This window comes from Amphibalanus amphitrite, unplaced genomic scaffold (assembly GCF_019059575.1).
Source record: "Amphibalanus amphitrite isolate SeventyFive unplaced genomic scaffold, NRLGWU_Aamphi_draft 000753F_arrow, whole genome shotgun sequence".
Taxonomy (NCBI): domain Eukaryota; kingdom Metazoa; phylum Arthropoda; class Thecostraca; order Balanomorpha; family Balanidae; genus Amphibalanus; species Amphibalanus amphitrite.
In genome coordinates, this window is record NW_024882247.1 from 213802 (window position 1) to 228218 (window position 14417).

General features: G+C 48.5%; 1 protein-coding gene across 1 annotated transcript in view; it reads left to right on the plus strand.

Annotated features, from left to right (window-relative positions):
* The window catches only part of LOC122365639 (potassium voltage-gated channel subfamily KQT member 1-like), a 110490-nt gene that overhangs the window by 18569 nt on the left and 77504 nt on the right, over positions 1-14417 (plus strand). Inside the window, exon 2 of the mRNA XM_043337032.1 lies at positions 7916-8119. Coding sequence (XP_043192967.1) covers positions 7939-8119 — 181 coding nt within the window. The 5' untranslated portion in view covers positions 7916-7938. The remainder of the gene's footprint in view (positions 1-7915; positions 8120-14417) is intronic.

Consider the following 14417-nt stretch of genomic DNA (forward strand, 5'->3'; position numbering starts at 1 on the left):
AGCTCCAAAAACTGGCCTAGAAACATGTAAAACTCGAAAAAGTGAACCGAGGTCATCAAAGGTCAATGACCTGACCTTCAGGTGACCTTGACACCCACCCTAATGCATGGGGGCAACATCATATCACATGTTTGAACGCTTGAAACCACGAAAAGACTGCAAACGCGCGTCTAATGCGAGCCGACACACGCCGAATCGCGATTCCAGCCAAACATGGTCTCGAAAAGTAGGTCACAGGTCAAAGGTCATTTGGGTCAGGGTCATGAAATTTTCAGGGTAGGTGTGAAATTGATGAACGCGAGGGTACTGAAAGTTTCGTCGCGATCGGCCGCTTTTTACGCGAGTTATTCGCGAAAAACCATGGCGGGGGGTCCGTTCGACCCCCCCCCCCCTATAGGGCGAGGGTTAACATTCTATGGATAGCCGGCAGAACGCCTAATGGGTGATCTGGCGTGACCCGTCCTACCCCAAATGCTTTGATATATCATCTTTGATCAAAGCAAGTGCAAATTCGGAGTCAGAAGCAAGCCAAGTCCCAGCAAACTTCACTTGTAGAAATTCTAGCAGGACCCAATTTTTCGTGCTTTTGGGTTATTAACCTGATCTGTGAGGTCAACCAGTGACCTAGGATCTCAGCATTGACCAGGACATAAAAATAATTGGCTTTCTCTCGTCAGCGATGACCAGGGCCCTCAAATCATCGGATTTCTCTCGCCACGAGTAGCTCGCTCTTTTTTATTGGCTATTCATGAATGGCTGAGGTTTCTACGCCCCTCCGCTACATATAAGACGCTGAAAAGAAATGCCTAAGTGGGTGAGGGTTAAATATCGATTGGTTTTTAAGTGCCGAAGCCCGAAACACTTTAATTTACTTCGATAGCAATTTTTTAAGACCAACGAGCTCGAATACTACTTCTTGAACAAAGTAAGCACCACATAAAATGAATCGTAAGAGAAGCGGCTCAAGATTAAGGAGCTATGAGACACTTAATAAAAACGGCATAGGTTAGAAACTGCACCTAACTTGCACCGGTTTTTAAACTTTTTCGTTGCAGACTGGTAGATTAAATTTTAGGATTGATTTCAGCTGATGCTCAAATGGAGCTATTCATTCGTTCATTCATGCGACCATCCAATTCCATTCATAAAAGAAGCCAGTGACAAAATTGTTCATTTTAGATAAGTGTGAAATACAAACTCAATAAAAGTTAATGATACGGTAAATTTGACAGCTTTTATAAATAACAGACAAACAACTTTAACAAATCAAAGTTGAGAGCCCCAAATAGGGGAGAGTAAGGTAAGATGAGCCAAGGGGCAAACTTAGCCACCCCATGTTTCTCAGCTCCTATGGCGCTAATTGACTTGAGCTTCCATGTGCCGTTCGCTTACGATGCTGCAGTCTTTCACGTGAGACGGCAACGTTCTCACGCTCAGCACCCGGTAACATGTGGTATCGCCCCTGATAACTAAGACATGTTTTGCCTTTAAAATGAGATGGTTGTTATCTGCGGTGCATGGTTATTTTCCTTAGCGGGTGTCATTAATCGAAAATGGCCACGGGTGGGGCAAGATGAGCCATTTTCACCTGGGGGAAGATGAGCCGGATAAGCCATTGTTGTCTCCGCTGTCGAAAACCAAACTGAGCTGCGCTTGTTTCTGCTGAATAAAAATGGTAGCAAATTGTTTTTCTTTGTTGATTACACAAGTTGTAAGTGATTTGCAGATTATCTGAAGGATAAAATGATTTCTTCCGTGATAGAAAATTGACGAGCTATTGGAAGGCTTAAAACAGTCACTTTTTGATGGAGGAAAAAACTTTGCCATAAGTATCTATGCCATGGAGTACATAAAAGAGCCCACTCTTCGCCGCGCCCGGGAAAAGAAAAGGTTCGCTTTTTCTATCCATGCTCAACTTTCCCCACGACGTGTCTCAGCTTACCCCGCCCATGGGGTAAGATGAGCAACGTGCAAGATGATTTTTGACGTAGCCTTTCCAGTACAAAAATAAGCGGTATGAACATTTCTGGCCACCATTACATGCGCAAATCACCGCTCTGTCCGTCCAACCCGTAAACGCAGAAAAATGATCAGTAAGTTAGCCTGTAGCTTACGAAAAACAAAAAGCGGCTCAACTTACCTCATTCCCCCCTACGTAACACATTTGAGAGCATTTTTTAGGCCATCACAGTATTTGTCAACAATTGTTGTTTGGGGGACTGGGGAGGGTGGTTACTGGCTCATAATCTGTCCCCCCCCCCAAAAAAAAAAAGAAGAAAGAAAACGAAATCGATCATCCGCGAAAAGAACTATTGAGCTCGAACCAAGATGACGAATCGATTTATAGGTATGCAGGATGACTAACGATGCCACTTTTTGACTTCTTGTGTCAAATAAATTCCATCATCTGGATAGCACGTCAACATTCTATTTGACATTTTGCAACAAACGTATACTATTTGGCGCGACTAGCCTCATAAATGTTCTGAAACTAAACCGTTTCTTCGCAATTAACTTGAACCACGTCATCCCAGCTTATGCACGACAAAAATAAAATAATGCTTCAGGATCAGTGGCCTGAATTCCAATGCTTAAAGTTTACTCAAAACCGGTGTGGCTGAGGCACTCTTCGCTACATCCCGTGACGGCCACCATTGTGTTGCATTTTTCGGTAAGCTATAAGTTAATAAGGAAAGGATTGGTGAGTGGGTTGAAACAGCCCTCACCCTCCACCCCCCCCCCCCACCCCCCTCCTTCTTCTGGAAACATAAGTAACCGAAAGATCTGGCGATGGTTTATCCACCTCCTCTGCCGCCGCGCTGCGAGGCCTCGATTCGTTCGGTATGTGGCTTCCTGAGCGGTCCTCCCCAGAGGCAAGGTGAAAGGTCATGGCCTGTATCAGAAATTTATACGTTGCTGAATATGTTTTATAGTTCTTCCAAGGCCTTGGACACCGTTTTATTATATCGGATAAGCATTGCAATTTCTTGTCAATCAATACATCTAAAGAAAACTTTATCATAATCTCATACTGCGGCAATTGTAGTTCTGCTTACGGTTGCCTCTTTATGATACGGGCCACCACCACCTCCACTGCGCTGGAGCTCTGGCGTTCTACCCCTCCCCGCTACGGACCGGCCCTCGGGCTAGGTGTGTTAGTACTGAGCGCAAACCTGTAGTAGTCACGTGGCTTTCATTCACGTAGCGGGAACGGAAGCTATAGGCGATACCAAGGACGGGCTCTGGGGAGGCAACCGGAGCGGAAAAATAGCACGATAGTAGTTTTGGAAGAATATCTGTTGTGGTAAGAGGAATTATACAAAACATACGTCCTAGGAGCAAACATGTGTTATTCCTCCATACTAGGGTGGCCCTCTGTATGGGGGTGAAATTTCAAACGAATAATGTCTATGCTCCAAACCCGGATTCTTGTTCCTTTTGACCCAGAAACGTGCTGTGCAAAGTTTCATTGAAATCGGAATATATTTAACCGGTGCTCAACGACTCTGAAATTTTACTCAGCGAACGCTAGTCACAAGCACTCCGGGTCCCACTCCCACGTTGCTCTCGTGGGAGTATTAGCCGCTTTCCTCTCCTGGCGGGGGTTATGTGGTTGCTACTTGCTAGCCACTCATTGTCGCCCGGTCCGTGCAAGCGTTCCCTTCCTGGTGTCCGGGAACTGGCGCCGATGGTCCGCGACGACCTGGACGAGGAACTGGAGTTGTTCTTCGTCCTTCGTCAGGAGCCGGTTATACTCCTGAATCAGGGCGACACCTCGTTCCGCGTGGTCATTGGTGACCGACAGCTTCTCCAGCGCTTTGCACGCCTTGCCGTACGCCTCATCCTTCTTCCAGTCTGCCGGTTCCAACGCCAGGAATCCCTTGTCGATGGACATCTTGGAGAAGAACGAGGACGTATTGGAGGTCACGAAGTCCTCAAGCCTGCTGCCGCTGATCGCTGAAGCGGGAATGGTCACTCGCTCCTGGGCTGTGTCGTTGCCGTCCTTCTCCTCAATCGCCGCTACCATCTTCTTCTTTGTTTCTGATGAAACCCGGTCGTCGAAGAACGCCAGGGCTACCAGCTCTTCCGAGAGGTACCAGAGGTGGCCGAGGAGCTTCTTTGTCGCGGCCTTGGAGACCTCCGCGTCCTCGTACCCGTCCAGTGCTGAAGCAGCTGAAGATCGTTGAGCGGAGCCGCGACAGCAAGTGGGGCTTGCGTCCAGGCTTTGCTGTAGAGGCGGGCGGAGAACATGGCCACCCTCAACAGTCCGCGCTCCTCCTTCGGCGTCAGTTTGACCTGTCCCCTGAACAGCCACACCTTGAACGAGTACAGCACCTTGCTCATCCACCTAGCGTGGTGCATGGGGCCAGGGGCACGGAAGCGTATTCCGCGGGGAGGTACGCCGCCGAGAAAGATGACGGTAAGTTCCAGAAGTTCCCGGTAGTCGTCCCGAAGGTCTGTCCGCTCTTTCAGGGCCTGAAGGAACCACTCGATGTCGACCTCTCCTGCTCCATCCTCGATCGGCTGGAACTCGCCTTGGTTGATGAAGGGCCACCTCTCCTGGAAACGCTTGAACAGCAGGACAGCAGGCCCTGTAGTTGGCCCCATCACCGACGTGAAGACCTCCTCGATCACGAGCTCGAGAATGTGGTGCCGGCAGGCGAGGTAGAGGAGGTCGTTCTTCAGCTGCTGCTCAATCAGGGTACACGCCCCGTTGTGGCGACCCGTGTTGGCGGCGGTGGTGTCAAAGGACATCCCCACGACCCGGTCAGCGACGCTCCACTTATCCAACGCCTCCACGACGGCCTTCGCTTCATTCGCCCCTCTTCCACTGGGAAGCTTCGCCACCTGAAGCAGCTGAACCTCCCCCCCCCAGACACGAGGATGGGCAGGCGGTCGACGTGGACGTTGCTGGTGAGATCCGGCATCAGCTTCCCGTCCCAGTGGACTACCAAGGGTAAAGCCCCTGTATCGTTGAACGTGAAAATGATCTTAAATAGTAAAATTTTAAGGTCGTTGAGCACCGGTTAAATATTATTCGATTTAGAAAAAAAAAATACTCGCGTGGTTTTCTCATGGAGTGGAACAAGAATCCGGGTTTGGAGACTGGATTTTCAAACTTTCGAAAATAAGGGCCACCCTACTCCATACTTTGCACTACATTTCCTTTCTCCAATGGCCAGCACTTGGCAAATAATAGCGCAATTCTAAATTGGTAATATATGTGTACAGTAGCAACTGCGGGTCCCTGTACCTACCATGATTTGTGCAGGAGCCAGGAACATTTGAAAGGTAATCTTTATCGCTTAAGTTATGGTAGGACAGGCATGAATGATAGCTTGTATGGCTGAGTTCTCTAAGATAGTGTAATTAATTAAGCTTTCTCACTGGCGAGCCTAAGAACCTCAGAGGATATCAGTCAAAAAAAAAAAAAAAACATTGCTGCTCCATGAAATGATAAAAGAAGAGGTGGTATTCGGTTGAGGCAGTCACTTCGTTCCTTAAACGAACCGATGGACGCTACAAATGATCACAGTCACTTCCTTTTGCCGTCCTGTAGACGAGCCCCAGGGGGACGGGTCACAGAGCCTCCCATACGTTCACTCCGGGGATGGATTTTCTAGCGAAGCTCCTCAACATCAAAACAAAGGAGACTCAAGGCATCCATCTACCTTTGTTAGAGAAGAATGCGAAGCGCATCATCGAGATCATCATTCGGTGCCCCTCCTCGGAAGCTCCCTGTGCTGCTGCAGGGATGGCCGGGGAAGATGGGGAGGCGGAGCCGGGGATACTCCGAGTCCAGGGCCGGGGGGCCGGGATGCATCCGCGGCACAGGTCAGAAGTGGGTCATTAGGCGGCCGCTGTTGATGGCGGGAGAGGCCCCACCGGGACAAACAGCCCAGTCAAATGACCCACGCGTCCGCCTCTGGCACTGTAGGGCCGGACAAATATTAGGGCTGCTCACTGACACACACCGAGAACCGCATATTGTGGTGGCGCGCCGCTGCGCCGCCGCACTGGCTGGGGCTGTGACCACAGCGGAATGTGCGGGCGACACGGAAAACTAGTGCATAAGAGCGAATGCTGAATTACTGAGACTTGAAGTTGTAACGGGACCATACATATTGTTTGTATAAAAAGAGTGCTCGACTTCATTGGTCCCCTTGTGGTCCCCTGCAAGTTGATGCAATATTTGTGCTTACCCATCCGTTGCCTTCAAGAACCAATCGTAAAACTCAACTTTCAAATGTCAAATTTCCACCTTTGACTATTTTGAATCACCGAAACATTTCTTTTTAATCAACAGTTGATGAACTAAAGCCTAAGGTAAGTTGACATAAGTTGAAACTGGTCGCTTATGCCAAAAGTCGTCCGGCCCGACGCCATTCATGCTATTCCGTAATACAAATAAATTACAGTAGACACATGGAAAGCTTCGACAAAGAACAGATCTGATATGTAAGTGATGGAACCGGAAATAGGTACCTTTTGTTTTATCTTTCCATTCATTCCTATGTAATTGTATCGCTGGCATCCTTGCACAAATGAGTTTATAGGTACAAAGCTGCGCATCCAGTCCTGACAGGGCTGAGGAGAACAAGAGTCGTGATGTGGAGTGCAGTTCCCATGGCAACATCAGCTCAGATGGCGCCGGCTTATTGACGAGCTCAAATCCAGGTATAATGTAATGTTTCCCATATCGAGATACCACTGATCTACTGAGGTGCAGGATACGTACGTCTATTTTTACACAAATAAGTCGGGTGATACGGATTGTTCTCCTGTACCTTTATTGTTAGGACCAGTTTCTCATGTGCCTTTGTCCGAAAGCAGCAACGCGGTTACGCGTATGGAACTGTAGATCAAAAAGCATCTATTTCGATCTATTTGATCACTCCTTGCTGTTTACTAAAGGAAGGTAACAGCTGGATCGAACGAATGAGCCACCAGGCCAGATGAAAACAAAAACTAATTTCGAAGTTCGCCTCATCGATCCGAAGATTGATTGCCGGCACCAAAAGCACCGGTCGGAGCTCTCCGACGGCGAAACCCCGTCTCTCTCCTCGGAACAGATAGATTGCCGGCTCAGCAGCTGGCGAGCGGCCGCTGCTGCGGCGTCCCATGGATAGATACCCAGCGGGATGAACTCAAAGCCCATGGTGTCCGTCCGAACGGCGTTCTTAGAAGTTTGGACTTAAAAAATAATTACGCAGTACTTTCATAAGAAGGATGTTGACCATTCATATGTAAATTATAGATCCAATTTTATTGTTAACTGCCAGCACTGAATCATTTCAGTCATCTTGGCCATTGGTAATTTAAATTGACTGTTCCGTGTTTTGTCTTTGGCCTGTTCGTTATCACAATATCTCATCTGACTCTGGTGCCCATGGCTATAGGCCCCCTTCCCCGTCTGTCCATGTCCTGTTCGCCATCCATCTACAACGGAGTTGGCAGGGGTAGGGGTAAGTCGACTGTCTACTCCGTTGGACCGGTAACTCGACTGTCTACTCCGTTGGCTCAGTAATTGGATACCCATTCCACTGCTTGCCATCTCATTGCTACATCTGCCCGTTCGCCGCCATCTCTGCCCACTTACTCGCCACCCTTAGCTCCAACTCCTCTGTTTTCCCAAGAAGTTCGTGTCAGGACACCGGTATGGAGCTGTCTATTGCCTGTTGCTGTCTTCGCCTGTTTAGTCGCCTTTCCAAATCTTACTCTGACTGTCGTCTTCTCAGTGAGAAGTTTGTGTTGGGACACCGGCCGGGAACTGTCTACCCTTCTCACTCTAACTCCGAAGCGTGTTCTCTAACTCTCTAACTCTGAACTGTGTTTCCAGGGAGTTTGTGTCAGCACACCGGTATGGCACCACCTAGTGTCGACCCTTCTAACTCTGACTCTGTCGTATTCCCAGGGAGTTCGTGTCAGCACACCGGTATGGCGGGTGGCCGACAGAAGCAGAGCTGGACCGGCCGGCGCCGATCCCCTCCCGACTGCCGACCCCCACCTCCTCCCACCCGGGTCGAGTTCGAGCTGAGCGACGCCCTGCCGACGGCCGTCTTCGACGGACCGTCGGGCGCCCTCAACGGTCCGCCCGCCGTCCAGGTGCCCATCCTTGGTAAGATTGGTGGTGGAGAGGGAGGAAGGGAGGGAGAGGGAGAGGGAGTGGGAAAGAGAGAGAGAGAGAGAGAGAGAGAGAGAGAGGGAGAGAGAGGGAGAGGGAGATGGAGGAGAGGGAACGAGAGCAGAGGAGAAGAGGGGAAAGAGCGAGTGAGAGAGAGAGAGAGAGAGGAGAGGAGAGGAGAGGAGAGGAGAGGAGAGGAGAGGAGAGGAGAGGAGAGGAGAGGAAAGAGCGAGAGCGTGAGCGAGAGAGCGAGAGAGCGAGAGCGTGAGCGAGAGAGCGAGAGCGTGAGCGAGAGAGCGAGAGAGCGAGAGAGCGAGAGCGTGAGCGAGAGAGCGAGAGAGCGAGAGAGAGAGAGAGAGAGAGAGAGAGAGAGAGAGAGGGAGAGAGGGAGAGGGAGAGGGAGAGGGAGAGGGAGAGAGAGAGACCCATATGCAATTGCATATTAACTGCTGGGCTGCGACCACGGCCGAGATGTATGTACATTGTACATATGCGACATTGCGACATGTCAGGGAATTGATTCCGGCCGGGGTAGCAGGCGACCAAATCTAATGTGTGCAGAAAATGGCGGGAGCTGAGGCTTACCCTGCGAGATGCGGTTAAACAGCATCAGAGCTAAGAAAGAGTGGACGATTCCTCTTCATTGCGCATGTGCCTTTCAAAATGGGTTCGGAAACGGATAAAGTCACCATGCAGTATGCGCATATATGAATGCACCATGAGATATAACTGATGCATGTGACGTTTCATACCGTGTGTATTATGCTACTTGGGTTAGTGTTACCCGGTATTCCCGGACCTCATTTGCCTGCCATATTCAGCGGCTGCTCTCAGTTGACCCAGCTGGGCCGACGTCGCTCGCTGGTGACCCGGCGACGCTGGCTGACGGGTTATTGCCGCCCACTGTGTGCCGTGGCAGCTCAGTCGGGTCACGCGCCGGCCGACTCCGCTGGTCATTAGCTGGAGGCTCATGGTCTGATTACTAATTCGACCCCGAGCCTCAGCCGACGGGTCTCAGTTTTAATTGGAATGCTGATAGGTGTACACGGCTCTCCAACTTGAGTCACTCCCGAAACTCTTTTAGAGTGCAAATGACAACGAAGTTGCTGATATCTTAAACAGTTAAGTTCTTTTCAACTGCTGGAAGCTGTTTAGACAGTGCATTCTAATTTCTAAGTGCCTATTACTTGCATATTAACCCGCGCCCGGCTGGGGGTCCTGGATTTCCACGCCCTGCTGGGGGGGGGGGGGGTGTCTGAACACCCCCTTCTAACTCGGCTCCTGGGCCACGTAGCGATACGCGGAAGGCGGCGTTCGAAAGAGTTCGAAAAATAATGACGAAATCACTTCGGTCAATTTTTTGGTCAGGTCAAAGGTCAGGTCAACAGAGGTCATTAAAGGCAAAATTTCGCCGATTTCCAGGTCGAATGTCGACAATTTCCAAGAAGCCAACGCATAACTCGGGAACCAATAGAGCTACAGCGCCGCGGAAAAGCGCATTCGATAGCCCTATTAACTAGAGGTCTGCACCGGCCGGCTGCAGCCGCGGCTGGCCGCAGCCCCACGGCTGTGGGCCGGGGCGGCTGCAAATATCTCCAAGAACACGGCTACGGCTGTGGCCGCGGCTCTGAGATTTCAAGCTCAATCTTAAGTACTCAAATTTAAAATTTTAAATCCCTAATCTTACATTCTGATAAGCAGTCCAGCCTGTAAAAATCATGCAAAGGATGCCCAGCAACATTGAAAGTGGTGAAGCCTTTGAAAACCTGTAATGGTTTTACCATTTGCTGTAGGGGAGTTTGCACTCTGGTACAGAATACTAATCATAGGTACCAACTAGGGTTACCCGCGTGCTCCGCAACGCGAAGGGGGGATTTTTTGACCCGTGGGTATTGGGTTGGTCTGTGTTGATTTGGTTGGTAGATATCCATTTCGTTCGATTGCTTTTTGACGGCCAAGCATTTTGTAAGAAAACAAAAAGATACATCGCATCGAGGTGCCCGTGTCGTATTATCATGCGTTCTACTTTAGAATGATTCGAAAACTGGCGTGAAGTCTTTTGAGGGCCATCGATGAATTTCGCTAAAAATGACAATGTAATGGTTTGGAACATTTACATTTTTAAGGATACTGTTGCTAATCATGCAAAAATGAAGAGTGAATATTGGACAGAATTGAATGCTCTATCCAATGGTACCATATTCAATTGCCAAAGGTATCAGGTTATGCAGCAAACCCCGTGTGATTAATAAAGTGGCACAAAATTGACAAACACCATTTTCTCCTGTGATTTGCACCACCTTGATTTGGATCAATCAGCTTTTCACAATTTTTATATGAGAGGCGGTACCTTTCTCTTGTAAATAGGCGTTGTTCCAACTCGCTCCGTTTAACGGTCACCTAAAAATAAAATCAATTCCAAAACCCCTCAAAAACCGCAATTTTTCAAATAAAAGTGCCCTCTCCGGTGCACGTGGCGCGTGCTATCCTCTGCATTGCACACCATTCAATAGCCCGTTCAATTCTGTACACGATGCTGTTTTCCCCGTGCCGGTCGGACCCCTGGTCACCAAGATATTGCACGGGAACTGGACCCGTGTCGGCCAAAATTAGCCGTTTTCGCCCGATTTCGCACGCCGATTTATACATGTAAAGTCTATGACGCGAATTTCCACTTTTTGAGCACGCGCCACGCGCTCCCTATCAATCCGATCGAGCTGAGACCCCTCAAAGGCACGTCGCGCATCCTTGGTCTATAAGTTGTGCAAGTTTCACCGCGCTAGGTGCAACGGTCTGGCCTGTAGTCCACGCAAAGCACGACCAAGTCGGGACCTCGGTAACGGACAGACGCACCCTCCTCAAATAGTAATATAGATTGTTCCTTCATCATTAAGAGCTTGACAGTTTCACAAAATGCAACATGTTGCATTGTCACATCCCTCTCAAATCAATCTCACCTGGTCATTAGGAGAGCACCTTACAGCTATTGAAGACGAGCGTTCAGTAATTCTTTCAGGTAATAGAAAAAGAAATCACACCTAGGTAAAGGCAGGTAAAGGCTTCATAAAACATTATCTATATTATAAATCCTAAAAAGTACCCCGCCGTGTGCGACGTAGTCACTTTGTAGCGCTTATTGCGGCGGCGTCTGTTGACCTACGGCCGTGAAATTTTACAGCGATGTGGGCCACCTTTACACGTAGGTCGTATTAAATTTTGGACATGATGCGGCCGAGGGTGCGCCCGCGGCGCGTGCTCGCGTGCCCATAGGGTTAACATTAGAATTGGCAAAAACACGCTATTGCTCGGGAACGGTGAGGGCTACGGGGGTGAAATTTTCACTGCAAGTCGGACGCGTGCACTCATTTGTCGTGTCAACTTTTCGAGCGGGTGCGTTCAGCGGTGTGCACGTGGTGGGGCCGCGACCGGCGCCGAGCAGAAGGCACGTGCTTTAGGCTCAGTTGTTCGCTTAGAAAACTGAGTGAAAAGCATCAGAGCCAACGAAGGCCGACACAAGGCACCGCTCGCCAAGGGGATTCGCCAGTAAATACAATTAATTTGTTTTTGCAATATCTCAGCCGTTTCTGGGCCGATTTAGCTGAAACTTGGACTGTCGGTGGAAGTGTAGTGTAGGGTAGGGTAGGGTAGGGTAGGGTAGGGGATTGTAGGGTAGGGTTGGGTAGGGGATTGTAGGGTAGGGTAGGGGATTGTAGGGTGGGGTAGGGTAGGGTAGGGTAGGGGATTGTAGGGTAGGGTTGGGTAGGGGATTGTAGGGTAGGGTAGGGTAGTGTAGGGTAGGGTAGGGTAGAGTTAAGTAGGGTACAGTTAGGGTAGGGTAGGGTAGGGTAGGGTAGGGTAGGGTAAGGGTAGGGTAGTGTAAGGGTAGGGTATGGTAGGGTAGGGTAGGGTAGGGTAGGGTAGGGTAGGGTAGGGTAGGGTAAGGGTAGGGTAGGGTAGGGTAGGGTAGGAGTAGGGTAGGGTAGGGTAGGGTAGGAGTAGGATAGGGGTAGGATAGGGTAGGGTAGGGTAGGGTAGGGTAGTGTAAGGGTAGGGTAGGGTAGGGTAGGGTAGGGTAGGGTAGTGTAAGGGTAGGGTAGGGTAGGGTAGGGTAGGGTAGGGTAGGGTAGGGTAGGGTAGTGTAGGAGTAGGGTAGGGTAAGGGTAGGGTAGGGTAGGGTGGGGTAGGGTAGGGTAGGGTAGGGTAGGTAGGTTAGGGTAGGGTAGGGTAGGGTAGGTAGGGTAGTGGTAAGGTAGGGTAGGGTAGGGTAGTGTAGGGGTAGGGTAGGGTAGTGTATGGTAGGGTAGGGTAGGGTAGGGTAGTGTAGGGGTAGGGTAGGGTAGGGTAGGGTAGGGTTGCGTTCAGTAACATCCTAAGGGGTACAGTTAAGGGTACAGTTAGGGTAGGGTAGGGTAGGGTAGGGTAGGGTAGGGTAAGGGTAGGGTAGTGTAAGGGTAGGGTATGGTAGGGTAGGGTAGGGTAGGGTAGGGTAGGGTAGGGTAGGGTAGGGTAGGGTAGGGTAGGGTAAGGGTAGGGTAGGGTAGGGTAGGGTAGGAGTAGGGTAGGGTAGGGTAGGGTAGGAGTAGGATAGGGGTAGGTAGGGTAGGGTAGGGTAGGGTAGGGTAGGGTAGGGTAGTGTAAGGGTAGGGTAGGGTAGGGTAGGGTAGGGTAGGGTAGGGTAGGGTAGTGTAAGGGTAGGGTAGGGTAGGGTAGGGTAGGGTAGGGTAGGGTAGTGTAGGAGTAGGGTAGGGTAAGGGTTAGGGTTAGGGTAGGGTGGGGTAGGGTAGGGTAGGGTAGGGTAGGTAGGGTAGGGTAGGGTAGGGTAGGGTAGGTAGGGTAGTGGTAAGGTAGGGTAGGGTAGGTAGGGTAGTGTAGGGTAGGGTAGGGTAGTGTATGGTAGGGTAGGGTAGGGTAGGGTAGTGTAGGGGTAGGGTAGGGTAGGGTAGGGTAGGGTTGCGTTCAGTAACATCCTAACTTACAAAGGGCTCGAACAACTCGCATGCATCACCATCATACTTTACAGTTCAATTAAAAGCAGTTACCCAGTTCTACAAAAATCATACCAATAAAAATGCAAGTTTCTACACCCAAACTAATGCATCCGTTAATCATACATATCAAAACATACAGTTATCGCGTAAACCTGTACCTCTAGTCTAAAATAACTCTTAGATGTATTTCTGGATTTTCGGCAAGTCCCATTACATAATATAATACTGGCGCTTTATGTTCTAACTGGTGTGTGAGTGACCGCTAACAGAAAATGCTGATGAACGAAGCCAATGGAATTAGATTATTTGTGAGCATGAACCTTACTTACGGTTAATTCACATGATGGTGAAAACCCTGAACACGTAATTCACATGACGGTGAAAACCCTGAACACAATATTTCTTACGCGAGCTGTTGACTTTACTAATATAATGACGTCTTCTTCTGAAAATGTAGAAATTTGATACTTAATCTTTGTTTGAGAGCTAGTTTTTTACTGTATAGCATTATTATTTATCAATTATAAATTTTATGGTTGTTTATAGCGACACTAAACAATTTATTGCCAATTCTTTGCTATTGACGTCATTAAAGGAAGACTGCCACCTTCAAAAAGTTTTCTCAGATCGGCCTATGATTTATTCCCTGGACAAAACAAAATTTTATAATTCACCTGACAAAGTATCATCACGTGAATCGCGAAAAAATTGTCGATTATCATACAATTATCAATCGGTTAATGTCTAGCGACAATGTTTACACATCACTAGACTTCAAGGTCATAAGATTATTACATTTTATTTGAAAAAGTAAGGTATTTTATGATTTACTAATATATGATTTCATAAGAAATTGGCCATGTTTAATTCATTTTGCATTTAAGTTCGTAAAACATTTAAAAATCATGGCTCATTTGGAATGGGTTTGGCCCATGTTAAACCCCATTTCCCACACTTTTTTGGAAAAAATGAACTACTGAATATATAAGTTTAACTTTTATTTTGACACTCCAAAATTCTTCTCTGATCTCGAAACAATCAAAGTTTTGACATATATTTACCAAAAGATAAGAAAATTCATGTTTCAAAGTTATCGATAAACAGTAGAGATGTCGGTTTTCTTGGACTAAAAAATGGCATCAAACTGAACTTTGGTCTCCGATTTCTCGCAAACGGGTTCGAATTTCGGAAAACCGACTTCAGTCTGGGACATAGGTGGCTCAGCTCTAGTGAAAACCGTTTTGTGGAAAAAAAGGTGGCAGTCTACCTTTAAAAACTCAAGTAAAATTTTTGATTGAAAGAGG